Below are 16351 nucleotides of genomic sequence, written 5' to 3'. Positions count from 1 at the left end.
CCCCAGACAGTGTATAAGACAAGAAACAACAAATGGAAATAGACAAACTAATTTGGAAGTACAAGGAAACAATGAGAAAATACTGGCCAGTATGATAGGCAGTGTTCTCAGCACATTAGCAGCCTAACTTACGTCAAGTTTTTGTAGGCCTCAAAGGCAAAGGAGGATTTTAAGGAGGGTTTTGAAGGGGGATAATGAATTAGTTTTGTGGATGTTTTCAAGGAGAAAATCCCAAGCCTGAGGGGCAGTGTGGGAGAAAGCACAAAGGTGCTTGTTTGAAAGTTTAATGAGTGGGTGATTGAGATGTTGCTTTCCTTTCCCCTCCGTCCTCTTTCCTTCTTTTCCCTCCTTTTATATTACGTTACTTCTCCCCCTTCCCCCGTTCTCTCCTTAATTTGGGAGGAAAAAGTTAAGTAAAATATAAATTTTTTAAAAAGTGGGTGATGGAAGCAGATATCATGGACCAGTTGGAATCAGGATACTGAAATAGAGGTAATAGCTAAGGTGGGCATAGACCTGGAAGGGCCTTGAAAGTGAAAACAAGCAGCTTATATTTGATATGATAGAGAAGAAGGAACCAGTGAAGAGGTCCATAGAGAGGGCTGACATGGTCAAAGCTATAGACTCAGAAAATTATTTTTTATGTAGCATTCTGAATGGTTAGAAGCAGGGCAAGAATGCATTTGTCAAGGCTGGAAACATACTGAAGTAATTAAGATATGAGATGATGAGGGCTTAGATGAGAGTGTGGATGGTCACGGAAGGCTGTATCTTAGACTATGTCTACACAATACATTGCTTTCGGTGACATGTAGTGTACATATAGCTGTACACGTCAGTGAAAGGTTTCAGTTCATATCTGCTGCTAGGGCCTTTTTACTGCAGCAAGGAAAGGGTCTGGCAGGAGGAGGGGAAGCAGAGCCTTTTCTATGCTGCCTCCCCCTGCCAGTCTTTCCTCGAGGCCGAGAAGGGCTCCAGCAGGGAGCTGACAGTCCTTTCCCTACTGCCCCTGCCACTGGAGCCTTTCCCCCTGCCTGCCCCTGCCTAGACAGAGCCTTTTCCCATGGTAGGAGAAGTGGGAAACTAGCAGTCTTTCCCTGTGGCAGGGAGCTGCCTGAGGCTTTCCGTGTTGCCTTGCCCCACCACCTTTGCCTTTTCCTGCAGTGAAGAAGGGCTCGAACAGTGGGGTGCTGCCAGCCATTCCTCACTGCCAGAGCCTGAGCCTTTCTCCTATGACTCCCCCTCTTCAGTGCCTTTCCTCACTGCTGGAGTCTTTCCATGTGATGGGGAAGGGCTCTAGCAGAGGGGAGATGCCAGAGCCTTCCCCAGCTGCCAAAGTCCTTATCTGCAGCAGGGAAGGCTCTGGCAGCAGGGAGCTGGCACAGCCTTTTCTCGCTGCATCACTCTGCCAGAGACTTTTTCTGAGGCAGGGAAAGGCTCTCCCCCAGCTAGGAGGTAGCTGGACACTACATGACTAAAAATTGCAGTACAAGGAGGCATGGCTTGGGTGAGTAGAGAGACGTATATGGTATGTACGCCAGTACACACCCATACCCTTCAGGTGTGCTGTATTCTACTCACTTAAGCCATGCCTCACCATCTACACTACCATTTAAACCCATGATACAGTGGTACCTGAGCACAGATTATGGGCCTAAGTCACATGCATGATTTCACTGTTGTCACATATTTTGTCAATTTTCCACTGCCTCCATAAGAGAGGCTTGCTAGAGGGGCAGCACCAGATGAGGGGGAATCAGGTCTCTGTGAAAGCCAGGAGTTGGAGGAAGCAATATGTGAAAAGGTCTTGAATGATTAAGGCTGTTTTAGAGATAGAGTAGGTGAATGAATGAATCAGGGATCCTTAAAATAAAAGCATGGGGCCATAAAATTTAAGCCTGCATTATTATGAGCACACACAAGGAGCAAGGTTAAATTAAAGTTGCACAGGCAACTTTAATTACAGAATTTCCTAATTTGTGAGTGTTTGACTTTGAACCACAGCTTTCCTTTAACTGAGTTTTGAGAGTGCAATTTCCTACGTTTTTGTTTGTTTAATAAAAACAACAAATCCTATTTGATGGAACAATACTGGCCCCCACATGGGTCATCAGTAAGGCTGGAACCCAGTAGCTTTAGATTTGTAGCACAGACCTCTACCACTTGAACTAAAGTAGTAGCTGGTATCAGTAGTAGGCTGTTATCTTCAGTGGATCACCAACTTGAGAGGGTTACAACACACATATTGCCAGTGGATTATAAAGCCATTTCCAAGACAGCAAAGGAATGTTGACTGAGGTATCCTGAGTTCTAGTGGTTACAGACAGCTCACTCAAGCACATAGATTGGGAACATTCATTGTGACGGGCAGTATGCCTTGGATGAGACTTGCATGTTCGAGACCGGGCTCTTTTCCCAACTCTGCCACTGTGACCTTATGCAACCTCTCAGCTCCCCATCCATAAAATATGGGCAATTACATTTGTATCTTAGGAGACTGGCAAGTATGTGGCCTTGACCAATAAGAAGTCTATGCACTTCATAACCCTTAATATTAGCCAGGGAGAGCTGAGACAATGACTAATGATTTGGCTCCAGCCCAACACACCTTCTCCTAGGCCAAAGAGTCTGCTGGTTTTGTTTTCTCTATCAGGAGGACTAACTATGGGGCAAGGGAGCATGCTCAATGAAGCTCATGTGTAGCAAAGTCTGTGGAAGAATTTATTTTATTTCATTTTGCTGAAAAACATTAAACCTGAGGCAGAGAGCAAGAACAGAAAAATTTCAGCCAAAGAGTTAATTGAAAACAGGGGGTTATAATGGAACACATGGTAGGCAACCCTAACGCCAAATGTTGCTACCGGCTCCGTCTACAATAAAGGACATGATTTTTGCTCTAGTGCTAGGTACCAAATCAAGAGAAAGAATACTGCAGGCCAAATGAAACCTAATTCATGGCCGAGGGCCTTGTAACTAAAGGCCACCAAAAATAAGTTTGTGATTTTTTTGAAGTCTTTTATTGACTATTAATCAAAATATGTTTTAGAAACTGTTTTGCAGAATTATTTACTTTTATTATTTTTATTTGGAGGAAGTTCTGTGGCCTGTGTTATATAGGAGGCCAGACTAGATAATTGCAATGGTCCTTTTCTGGCCTTGGAATCTATGAACAAGCTTAGATTGTAAAGCTGCCCGTTACTAATGACAAAGATTAAAATATTGCTTACAAAACACACAGATAATTTAGTTTGATATATGCTAAAATGGACTAAAATATATAATGCTGATTCAGGTGGATGCAAGAACCTTTATATTAACTGGTAACAGAGATCATTATTTATCTGTAGAGTATTATACTCTGAAGCTTCCCTATTATATTTTGTACTCTTGTTTTGTTACTTCAATTTCTGACAAGCAATACCAACTGAAAAGACAAATAGCAAAAATAGTTTCTCAAATGCTGCATTGCAGAACACAAAATGTGAATGCATACTATCGTCTTCATGATGGAATCTAAATGGACAAAAAATGTTTAATATGTAAATATATAGAGGATTTAAGCCAGTAGAGCAGAGGTCTTCAATCTGTAGGTCACGCCTCCCTACGGGGGCATAGAGCAACGTTTTTTTGGGGGGACGGGTGCACCTGGGCACAGCCCTGCCCCCAAGGGGGACAGGGAGGGAGCACCACCCAGCCCCACTCTGCCCCGGACCTGCCTAGGCGCCTGGCCTTAGACCCCACCCCTTGTCCCCCGCTCCCCGTCTCATCCCCCACCTCCCCAGTGGCTGCAGAGCCCGGACATGGCACTTGCCCCCAGTCTCAGCGTCCAAACCCCATCTTGGCCCACAGCCTCAGTGCCTGGCTTCTGGCCACCAGGGCCCCCTGTGGTCCCCTGGGCCAGCCTTGGCCCCCAGCCCCAACCACAGCTTCCCAACTGTGGCCCAGCTCGCAGCCACAGCCCTGGTGGGTGGCCTCACTCCCCGACCCAGCTGGGGGGTGGTGCCGTGGACAGGGGTAAGGGGAAGTGTGGGGGTCAAAAGTTTGAGGACCACTGCAGTAGAATGATTCTAAAATGGAATAACCGAAAAATGTAAATAAATCACACTGCAGCAAAGAATTCGACTAGGTATACAAAAAATTAAACATAAGGTAACAGATTTGTTCGTGTGTATGAAAAACACATTTATACTTGTGAAACACTGGAGTTTTGCCCATACTTCTGAAAGTTTTGCCCATCCTACATATTCCAAATGCTTCAAAAAAAAAAAAAAAAAAAAAATCAAACTTTAAAGAAATTTTGTAAAATAGTAATCATACAACTTTTATTTTTAATGAACATGGAAAAGACTACAAAAAGCACTGTATACAAAGACATTTTACAGTATACAAGCTAATCTCAACATTTTAAAAGCAATATGTAAAAATTTATCTTTGAGACTTCAAATAAAGCCAATGGGTATCAGACAGTAAATACGAAACTGTGCAACACAAAATTAATCTAAAAGTTTTGGGCATTCCAAAGTGGAACCCAGCTTTTGAGTTGTTAGCTATAACACCACAAATACAGAGTAATTTTGTCTAAGCATTTAACCAACACAATTTTAAAAAGATACAGTACCTTAGAAGAATCTGAACTTTTCATATATGGCTCAGCGCAATGTGTAACACTTCCCTGAAGTACTTTTTCTATCCTTGCCACAAGAAACATATCAGGATGTGGACATGTGATTGAGAATATTGCCTAAAAAAAACAAAATATATATATAGATATAGATATATATATATGTACATATACACACGCACACACACATTTATATATTTACAGTTTCTTTTTTTAATCTATACTCAGTGGAAAAGCTATTTGAAATATGTCAGATAACCCACTGCTCTCGTTCTGAATCAGAACTTTATATTATTTCTCCTTACCTGTTTAGGACACTGCAACATGGACTCATGAATAATATCTTGAACCATGTGTAAGTAATCACCACTGGCATTCATCAACTGCTGTGTCGCATTAGGTATCATGTGCCTCACCGAGATGTGGTTCAAATCAACATGGAAATCTGCTGAGATCTTCCGATTGTTTTTAATATCAAATAATGACAATGTGACAAAAAAAGGTTCTACCTAGACATTAAAAAGTGTGAAAAAAGTTAACACCAGCATCTCCAAAATGTTATCTGCAAATTTTTACTGACATGCAAATGTAAAGAAATATGACTACGGTGCATTAGTTACAAAGAAGAGCCAGCATTCCTTGACTATTGTGTTCATGATGTGAAATACAATGAAGAAATAAAACACTTTCATTAACAGCACAGAAGAGGCACCTACAAAGGCTTTACAAAGGATTCATGATTTCTTTTTCATTTTAATGGATTAATCAGCAGCAAAAATAAAAAATACTTAGCACATTTAACTGCTTCCTAACAGTATCTGAAATTTATTGGTCTGAAGTGCATTGACAACTAATGCTAATATTAAGGGGTTAACTACTATATATCTGATGGTTACATAAAGGTAAAGTATTTACATAAAGAATTTACATTTGTTGTTGGTCCCTCTTCATTTTCGGCAACACAGCTTTGCAGATTGAAAGATAAGTCATTACACTTCACTAGAATCCTTTTCCCAAACTTCTCTTCAAATGGCTTTACTTCTGCTTCAATACCCGAAAAGTCAAGTTTCTTGAAAAAAAGAAAAAAAAAATTAAATCTGTTTCTCATATTACAAGGTACAACATAAAAACATTTATTTATTTATTTTTTAAATGTCAAACCTGTGCATCTGGATCCAAGACAAAAAGTTTAACTCTGCTTTCACTTTTGAATTTGATTTCTGCATCTCTGGTACTCTGCCAAAAATAAGAAAGTCACAGTTTTATATTTATTATTTAAACATTATAATCAAATGAAAGTTGTCTTTAACTTTGTTAATTTTTCTACAATTTTTGTTGTAAGCAATTTCATTTTAATCTACGGGTTTTTTGTCCCATTAAATTGAGCTTTTAAATTTACTGTATAATGCTTAAAGCAGATATACTAAGTATGAACTTGTGGTCCTCCAGCCCTCCTAATACAGCACAGTACATATGTCACAAAGACAGACGTTTTGTATAATTTGAAGCCTTGTATAAGTTTTGACAAAAATTATTAGTACTACGTAGCTCTCATAAAGTAATTTTCATCCTTATATCACTCTAACAAAGGTGCTTTACAAAAATAAAAAATTATCTTTGCATGTAAATTAAAAGTTCAGAACTATACTGAGGCCACAAAATCACTCAGGAAGCCACAGGTTAGCTATATTAAGAAACACAGTCTTAGCTGTCAAAGAAGTTGTTTCCCTGGGGGTGGCAGGAAAAACAAAAACACTATGTATAGCTGAGTATTGACATTTACTCCTTAGAATGACTTATCACTACTATGGAATTTATGGGTTCCTATTCATCAGCCCTAAAACTAAAGCAAGTCAGAATAAAATAGGGTGACCATATAGCAAGTGTGAAATATCAGGACAGGGAGTGGGGAGTAATCAGGGCTTTTTCTTTTATAGGCACCTAATATCGGGACTGTCCCTATAAAATCAGGACATCTGGTCACCCTAGAATAAAATAGCATGTGACAAACAATGATACATTTAGTTTACCTGCATTGTAAGAGAGTTCATTTAAATAGATATTCTACCATTTTTTAAAGTTAGTAGGCAAACATCTCTCAAGAGGTGGGCAAGTGACCACATATAGTAACCAAATTACCTTTGTAGTCAGCTAGTACTTCATAATTGCAGCCATCTGAAAAGGAGCATGTAATCTTAATCCAGGTCTACTTTTTTTTAAAAGTACAGTCTATATTTTAAGAGAGATTATTTTGGGTACCACATCTCAACCTCCTATTTATGATTACACAGACAGCCTCCACTCCCACCCACAATCCCATAATATCCCTTTGACAACCATAGTTTGTGCTTAAATAAATTTTGCATACACTTTTATATTGTGGTAGCACCTATTAACCTCCATCAGACTGGGGCCCCATTATGCTAGGCACTATACAAACATAGAAAATGACAGTCCCTTCTCCAAAGAGCTTACAACCTTAAAAAAAAGAGAGAGGTCATAATAGATGGATGAGACAATCAAAGATGTCTCAATGGGGAATGGGAGAGATGATATAACAAAAATTCAATGTGCATAATTCTTAACTCAGTCGCCATAATCATAACTCATCACCTGCCTGCCCCTTAACAGATGTAATTCCTGTATGTATTACAGAAGAGGTGAGTTTTGAGCAAGGACATGGAAGATAAGTTGATATCTTTGTGGCTTGTGACTTTAACCTTTTTTCTCTACATAAGAGGTGGCATGGAAGAAAGTATGAAGATGCTAATAAGAGAAGCAGACAATCAAGGCTGGTATAACTAGGAAATTAAAGGCATCCAGAGGTGTAGCCGTGTTAGTCTACTCTGTATACAGCAAAAACAACCAGAGTTCTGTAGCACTTTAAAGACTAACAAATTTAATTTCAGCAGGCATAAGCTTTCATGGGCTTCAGCCCACTTCCTCAAATGCAGTTGGTAGAAATAATACAGCAAATATTGGCAACATATATAGGAGGCAACAGACATGTTGCCAATATCTGCTGTATTATTTCTACCAACTGCATTTGAGGAAGTGGGCTGAAGCCCACGAAAGCTTATGCCTGCTGAAATTAAACTTGTTAGTCTTTAAAGTGCTACAGAACTCTCTTTGTTTTTAAAGTAAAGGCAGATGCCAACCTTGCTTTAAGATAGATAGGTAACACAGAGCTAAACACTGTGGAGGGTTTAAAAAGTAATGATACAACTTTTGTGTCTGATGCACTATAAGAGCGGGAACCAATGGAGTGAAGTGAACAGGAGGATGACCTAGTCAGAGATGATATTGTAGCACAAACAGTTTGAATGGAAGGGGTCGAAATTATAGTCACTGAGGCCAAATAAAGATACTGCAATAGTCAAGGTCTGATATGATCACGGCTTGAACAAAAGTTTTGGCACAGAAAGCAGACATTGCACAAGGACATACGGTATAACTTCAATACAACCTGGATGTGAGGATCAAAGAGTCAAAAATGAAGCCAAGGGTCCTTCTTCTCTATCATATCAAACACTTTCAAGGCACTTCATGACCTAACATTTATTCATATTCCTAATTTTCACTTTATTTTATTACAAGTATTTTAGAAAATGGTGAATTATTCGTTGTTTTACTTTTGATTTTTGTCAAGCTTTATTTGGATATAAATGCAAATTCAATAAAAATGCACAAAAACAACATTTTTAATTTTTTAATTAAATAAAAACTACCTTAAATGTGCTCGATATGTAAGAATTTATCATCAGAAATCAAAACATGTTTTGCACTGAAAACTGTTATCAGAAATCAAAATATGTTTTGCACTGAAAACTGTTATCAGAAATCAAAATATGTTTTGCATTTGAAAATTGATTTATTAAACAAAGGATGTATTATCCGTAGTTAATTAATTGAACTGGCTATTTCTGGTCACCCTATCCTTCAAAAGCTGGTTGAATGTTTGACTTTCTTTAAAACCTGGCAAACATATACTGCTTATTATTTTTATATTTAAATTATTTTAATAGATAATAAGTAGCTTAGGCCTTAACAAATTGTTAATTTGAAATTTAGTTTTATTTTAATTTTTTTAAATAAATTTGTATTTACTTTAAATAAAAAAGAAATCTAATTAAAAATATCAATTTTTATCCACTCTGAGGCCAATGAAGATGAAGAAAATGGAGTACCCAGCACTGAAATCTGGCCAGAAACAGTTCATTACAAACCTTGATGAAACCTTATTTCCTTTTTGGGGACGAAAGAAAAAAAAAGGTAACTGTGACTACTTTTGCTTTCCATTTTATCTCTCCTTGTTCTGTTTTTCTCAGTTGGAATGCAGGAAACAGCTCCGTGAGAACAGCCACCTCTCTGCAGACAATCAACAAATATTCTGTAGACCATAGTTTGTGGACCTTTTTTCTATTCCCACTGTAACAGGCTCCTCTAGAAAACATCTTGAGGAAAATAATCAGAAGAAGAGTGACTAACCCTATTTATCTTTCTCTACTTCATGCTCTTAGTACTCATGGAAGGGCTGTACAAACAAACTCAATTGTTCGGCAGTTTTGTTCTGGAAACCTTCCACATATAAAATAATATTGAGAGGGTTTTTTTCTACAGAAAAGAAAAAATAAGGGGTTGGGAAAAGGACACAAACATTTGTACACGAAATGCAGTGAAAAAGGAAAGCACATCAAGTGGAGAAAAAAAATGAAAAGGTGGAAAAGAAACATACTGAGCAGAAATTACAGTAGTGGTGCTATCATTGGCATTCCACATATTTTGCCTACTGGGAGGAATAGCATGTAACACGAAAAATTAGAGATAAGCCACAAAAGTTTGTATTTTGGGAGGCAGTCCAGTGGTTGGGGCACTAGTCTGGGACTTGGGAGACCTGAGTTCTATTTCCTGCTCTGTCACAAACCTTCCAATGTGGCTTTTGGCAAATTATTCAGCTTCTGTGCCTCAGTTTTCCTATCTGTGAAATGGGAAGAGTCCTTAAATTAGATAAATATGAGGGATTTTCAGTATTTAATAGTGATTTAAAACTTTAAATTCTATTTATCTTGACAGGAGGAGTTAACTCTAAGAGGCAAGCTGATCTCTAGATAGATACAGTGCCAGTGTTCTAATGTACAAGTGTTGAAGCGCACAGACTCTGTTACAAAAATGTGTAAACCTAACATTTTCAAGTTTATGCAGCTTGGCACACAACTCCAAAAGACTCATATCTGCACTCCAGAATATTGTACGTTATCATTATTTTTGTACAAAAATACAATCTACCTGTCTATCACATCCTGCATGGCAATGTTTCCATTTCAAAGAAAAAGACAGACAGGAAGCATAAGACTTGGTGCTATGCTATTCTTATTACAGTCCAAGAAGCAGTTAAAGTAAGCCCAAGTGTTTTACATGATGCCCGTCCCTTAGGGTCTTCCTTTAGAGGAAATAGTAGAGAGATCAACATATCAGATATGCTGGCGGCAGATGGATACCATTAGTAACTTGATACAAATGTACAACAGAAGACAGACAGACTCCCAGAAGAGCTGACTACATAGAAGTAATCCAGTCAAAGCACAGTGAGTGCTCTAAGAAGAAGTTACTCAGCATATGCAGTAATGATGGTTCTTCTCCCAACAGTTGCTCCACTGTAGGAGTGTCTGCATCCCTGATCAGAGAACTTTGTTAGCAGTGTCCGTTCAGCCCACACATGCGTTGCTCCTCTCCTCCCAAGAGGCTAGCCAGCACTGCATGGGAGAACCCTCCTCAGTTCCTTCTCTATTGCAGTTATTGACAAGAACTCTTAAGGAGAGGGGTGGAGGATGGGTCATGAAGCACTCATAGGAAGACATCTCAAAGAACCATCGTTACTGCATAAAGTGAGTAACTTCTTGAGTAGGTGACTCCCGAGCAGTAACCCTCACAGGAGGCTGGGGCTTCAGAGTTGAGTCTATTATGGATGATAGCACTGTGGCACTGAACCTGGTGTCTGCGGCAGAATCCACCCAGGATGGCACAGTGCTCTGCAGAGCTATATGCAGATGTTCACATAGCTGCTCTGCCGATTTTTGATACAGCGATACCCTTGGAGAAGGTGATGGATGAGGAGATGGATCCCACAGTATGTGTGTATATTGAAGACGGGGGAGTAACACTGCGAATCTGGTAGCAGAGTTTGATACAGTTTGAGATCTATTTGTAGAGTCTTTGAGCCGAAATCACTGTGCCTTTTCACATATCTCCAATGGAGAGAAAGTATCTCAGAGATTTTCTAAAAACATTTGTCCTGTCCAAATAGAATACCAAGGCTCTCCTCACATCAAGTGTATGGAGGATGGCTTTCCTATTATCCTGAGAAGATCTGGGATAAAAGGTTAGCAAATGAATGAATTGGTTCACACGAAATGCAGAAGTCACCTTGGGAGTGAGCTTTGAATGTGGTTTAAGCAAGACTGTCAGTGAAGAACACTGTGAAGGGGGGATGCTCCATCAGAGCTGCTATCTCCCCTAGCCTTGCCAAGATAATGGTGATCAGGATTGGCCAGAGGTTCAAACTGCAGTCTAGTCATTCCTTTTAGTACTAGGTTGAGATCCCATTGTGAAGTAGGAAGTCTGGGGTGAGGACAGAGGTATGCTATGCCTCTGAGAAACCTCTTTTTTGTAGTCAGGTGGGAGAAAAGTACCCCTTCTACCTGTTGCTGGAAGGTTGCAACTCCTGTCAACTAGACTTTTAGCGAGATAATGGAGAGTCATGATTTCTTGAGAGTCAATTGATAGTCTAGGATTACAGGTAGCGTGGCTGCATCCGGAGTGATGCCTTTGGGCTGGCCAGATCTGAAATCTAGTTCTCTTTTGAAGGTAGGTACAATGGGTAACCAGCTTTCTACGGTGTAACAGCTCTTCCTGTACCTCTTCAGAGTAGGATGTTTCTATAGGCCAAAAATGAATTTGAAGAACAGCTAACCAAAGACTCAAAAAGTAACAAAATTTTGTTTTTAAATACATCAGAAGCAGGAAGCCTACTGAACAACTATTTGGGCCACTGGACAATTGAGATTCTAAAAGAACACTCGTGGAAGATAAAGCTATTGCGGAGAAACTAAATTAATTCTTTGCATTGGTCTTCATGGCTGAGACTGTGAGGGAGATTCCCAAACCTGAGCCATTCTTTTTAGGTGACAAATCTGAGGAACCATCCCAGATTGAGGTGTCATTAGAGGAGGTTTTGAAATAAATTTATAAACTAAATAGTAACAAGTCACCAGGACCAGATGGTATCCGCCCAAAAGTTCTGAAGGAACTCAAATGTGAAATTGGAATACTACTAACTGTGGCATGTAATCTAACATTTAAATCAGCTTCTGCACGAGATGACTGGAGCATAACAAATGTGATGCCAATTTTTAAAAAAGGTTACAGAGGCCAGTATTATTACAGACCAGTAAACCTAACCCTTTAGTACCAGGTAACTTGGTTGAAACTATAGTAAAGAACAGAACAGACACATAGATAAACATAATTTTCTGTGGAAACGTGAACATGGTTTTTGTAAAGGGAAATCATGCCTCATCAATCTATTAGAATACTTTGAGGGGATCAACAAGCATGTGGACAACGGTGATCCAATGGATATATATTGTACTTAGATTTTCAGAAACCCTTTGGCAAGGTTCCTCATCAAAGGCTCTTTAGCAAAGTAAAGAGTAATGGGATAAGATGAAAGTTCTTCTCTTGGACCAGTAACTGGTTAAAAGATAGGAAATACAGGGTAGGAATAAATGGCCAGATTTCAGAATAGAGAGATAAACAGTGGTGTCTCCCTGGGGTCTGTACTGGGACCAGTAATGTTCAACATATTCATATATTCATAAATGATCTGGAAAAAGGGGTAAACAGTGAGATGGCAAAATTGGCAGGTGACACAAACCACTCAAAATAGTTAAGTCCAAAGCAGACTGTGAAGAATTACAAAGGGATCTCTCAAAACTGGGTGAGTGGGCAACAAAATGGCAGATGAAATTCAATGTTGATAAATCAAAAGTAATGCACATTGGAAAACATAATCCCAACTATACATATAAAATGATGGGGTCTAAATTACGGTTACCACTCAAGAAAGAGATCTTGGAGTCATTGTAGGTAGCCCTCTGAAAACATCCACTCAATGTGTAGTGACAGTCAAAAAAGCTAACTGAACGTTGGGAATCATTAGGAAAGGGATAGATAACACTGAAAATTTCATATTGCCTCTTTCTAAATCCATGCTACACTCACATCTTGAATACTGCATTCAGATCTGGTTTCCCTATCTCAAAAAAAAATATTGGAATTGGAAAAGGTATAAAAAAGGGCAATGAAAATGATTAGGGGTATGGAACAGCTTCCATATGAAGAGAGATTAGTAAGACCGGGACTTTTCAGCTTGGAAAAGAGACAACTAAGGTGGGATATGATACAATTCGATAAAATCATGACCAGTGTGGAGAAAGGAAATAAGGAAGTGTTATTTACTCCTTCTCATAACACAAAAACTAGGGGTCACCAAATGAAATTAATAGGCAGGAGATTTAAAATGAACAAAAGGAAGTATTTCTTCACACCACGCACAGTCAACCTATGGAACTCTTTGCCAAAGGATGTTGTGAAGGCCAAGACTATGACGGGGTTCAAAAAACAACTAAGTAAATTCGTGGAGGATAGGTTCATCAATAGCTATTGGCCAGGATGGGCAGGGATTGCTGTTTGCCAGAAAATGGGAAAAGGTGACGGGATGGATCACTTGATGATTACCTGCTCTATTCATTCCCTCTGAAGCACCTGGTATTGGCCACTGTCGGAAGACAGAATACTGGGCTAGAAAGACCATTGGTCTGACCCAGTATAGCTGTTCTTATCTTCTTATAAGGAGAAATTGAGAGAACTAGGCTTGCTTAGTCTGCAGAAGAGAAGAGTGAGAGGGGATTTGATAGTAATGTTCAACTACCTGAACAGAGGTTCCAGGTAGGATGGAACTATGCTGTTCTCAGTGGTAGCAGATGACAGAACAAGAAGAATGGTCTCAAGTTGAAGCTGGGGAGGTGTAGGTTAGATATTAGGAAAACCTTTTTCACTAGGACGACGGTGAAGCACTGGAATGGGTTACCTAGAGAGATGGTGGAATCTCCATCTTTAGATGTTTTTAAGGCCTGGCTTGACAAAGCCCTGACTGGGATGATTTAGTTAGGGTTGGTCCTGCTTTGAGCACGAGGTTGGACTTGATGACTTCCTGAGGTCCCTTCCAACGCTAATCTTCCAATATTCTATGATTATATGCCAGAACCATGAAAGAGCCAGGCTTTGAGGCACAGTTTCCATAGGTTGGGTTGGAGAGCGCACTTCTTTTTCTGTGATAGAAGTTAAGGAGTGATTGGAAGAGTCACTGGTGGACTTAGTGCCAATAAACAATACCCTGTCTGGGACATGTGGGAGCAATCAATATGGAATAATGTCTTTGCCACCAGTTGGCCTTCATTAACAATGGCCTTGAATTACTCCTTGTGTGAATCTGGGAACTGCTCAATGAAGGAATTGACTCTTGAATAGTTCTGGTAATCATATTTTGCCATTAAGCCCACTCAACAGTTCTGCATTGTAAACTGAGGAGCATGTTTTCCTTCCAAAAAGATCCAGCTGCTTCCAGTCCCAGCCATAGGGGATGGATTTGAAATGGTGCTGGCAGCCTTTTGAGTTAACCGTGTCCACTATGATTGGATTGGATGGGAGAAAAGAAACTTTTGACAGCACGTAATATGTTTTGTCAATCGTCTTACATATTGCCGGGACCAATGCAGGGGGTCTGCCATATGATTTTGGCAAGGTCCAATGTGTTTCGTTAATAGGGAGGACTACTCTGGACGAGGCAGAAGTACGTAAAATGTCCACTAGTTTGTGGTGTGACTCAGTCACCTCCTGTAGTGGTATCTGTAGTGCCTCTGCCATCCACAGGGCCACTTCCTCAAATAGTGTAAAGTCAGCTGCCATCAACGGCAGAGGAGGCATCACCGCCTCATCTGGTGATGACAATGAGAAATTAGCCTGAGGGGTAGCTTCTTCCTCAACTTTAGCCTCTTATTCCTCCCTCATCTGTTCAGGGGGTTCAGATGTCTTTGCTGAAGGAAGGTATCTCCTGGCAGGCCACACTAGATCTATGGGAGGCATGTTGTCTTTGAGCCTGCTAAGGATCCCAATAGCACCACTTCAAGGCTGTGAAGGGGCCTGGTGGTTGGTATTGTGGCTGCCCCTATCAGTGAGGCTTTGGATCAGGCTGATGGTATGGTTGCAGTCCATAATGGAATTGGGCACCACATGGAGAGTGAGAAGAATGGTGGGAAACCATATCCTCTTGTTCACTTTCTGACTCAGTGGATGAGAAGGTGGCACACTAAATGAAGTCACTGGTGAGTCAGGAGTTCCAGGTGAACTCTATTGGGGCCCTGGTCCTGAGCAGAGCCAAATCCAGCACATCAGACACTGAAAGGTCAGTCGCGTACCAGAAGTCCAGTGGTACTAAAGGTGTCAGTACTGGTGGTGATTGTCGGTGCCAACATACTTGTACTAAAGGAGTTGGGTGATGTGGACCTGATCAGTGATAGTGTGTTCTTTTGCTGCCTGGAGTGTCACAGGTGGTACCAATGTCAACGTCCATACCACAGGAGCCTTCCCCGGGCAGGTTTTCTATGTTTCTCGTGCCCAGACAATAACAATGGCTTGTGTCTACTGGGTCCTTAGTCAACCCAACATGCTCTGTCAGGGTGGTACCGTGAGAGCCCTGGGTATCAGATTTAGACAGCTCCGGTGCTGTCAGTGCTGATTATACTGATTGAGCCGGAGATTATTTTTGGCTCAATCGGGGCTCACTGTGCAGACTCACAGCCCTTTTCTTAGGGGCCTTAAATGAGTGGCTCATGGATGCCTCCTTGGGCAAACCTCCCTTAGAAGTAGAGGGCTGCCATGAGGTTTGCTGCTGCCCAGGGTCTTTGTGCAGCTCGAAAGGTTGAAGAGCTGCCTCCATGAATAGGAGTTTGCACATCAGTTCTCTAGCCTTTCTGGATCTGTGCTTCAGTTGCTGGCACAAACCACATTTCTGAAGGATGTATTTCTCTCCCAGACAGTGGATGCATGCTGAGTGTCCGTCAGTCAGTGGGATAGATTCCTTGCAACTGAGATGCTTCTTGAAGCACGGGGAGCTGGGCATACCATGTCCAAGGAGGTCTTCAGACAGGGGGTTGAAGAAAGAACCAAGTCCTCTTTTTTTTTTTTTTTGGCAACCGCCAAATAAAAGAAACGGAGTAAAGAAAGAAAATAAGCTTCAAAAGGTAGCTAAGTTTAACAATTTTAAAGAGGTTAACAATCCGCTAACAGACAGCTAAAGCGCTATCACTAGCCAGAGATGGTCAAGAAGGAATTGAGGATGATTTGCCCACGCAGCACTGGTTAGACTGGTGGCAGAGCACAAGGAGGCAGCGCATGTATGGGCTGAATGGACTCTACTACCAAATTTCTCGATCATCAGCGCAAGGATACAGAGACACCTATAGTGGAGTACCACAGGGACAATACTCAAAGAACAAAATGGTACAAAATGTGTGTGTTTGTTTCTCACTAGGAAAAATCTATGCACTAAAAAGAAAATATTAGAGCAAATTTTACAGGTATCATTTATGTAGCAAGAAGAAACTACACTAG

General features: G+C 40.5%; 1 protein-coding gene across 7 annotated transcripts in view; it reads right to left on the bottom strand.

Annotated features, from left to right (window-relative positions):
* The window catches only part of DOCK9 (dedicator of cytokinesis 9), a 339621-nt gene that overhangs the window by 174921 nt on the left and 148349 nt on the right, over window positions 1-16351 (bottom strand). For 6 of the 7 annotated variants that reach the window (XM_067536846.1, XM_067536847.1, XM_067536848.1 and 3 more), the window contains exons 10-13: window positions 5783-5857; window positions 5550-5690; window positions 4927-5130; window positions 4619-4741 (exon numbers count right to left, since the gene is read on the bottom strand). In XM_067536846.1, the coding sequence (XP_067392947.1) occupies window positions 4619-4741; window positions 4927-5130; window positions 5550-5690; window positions 5783-5857 (543 nt within the window). The remainder of the gene's footprint in view (window positions 1-4618; window positions 4742-4926; window positions 5131-5549; window positions 5691-5782; window positions 5858-16351) is intronic. The other variant, XM_067536850.1, reaches the window with a different exon arrangement.

Source organism: Emydura macquarii, unplaced genomic scaffold (assembly GCF_026122565.2).
Source record: "Emydura macquarii macquarii isolate MOO-44397 ecotype Brisbane River unplaced genomic scaffold, CSIRO-AGI_Emac_v2 contig_3671, whole genome shotgun sequence".
Lineage (NCBI taxonomy): Eukaryota > Metazoa > Chordata > Testudines > Chelidae > Emydura > Emydura macquarii.
This window is presented reverse-complemented; position numbering and strand designations above follow the sequence as displayed.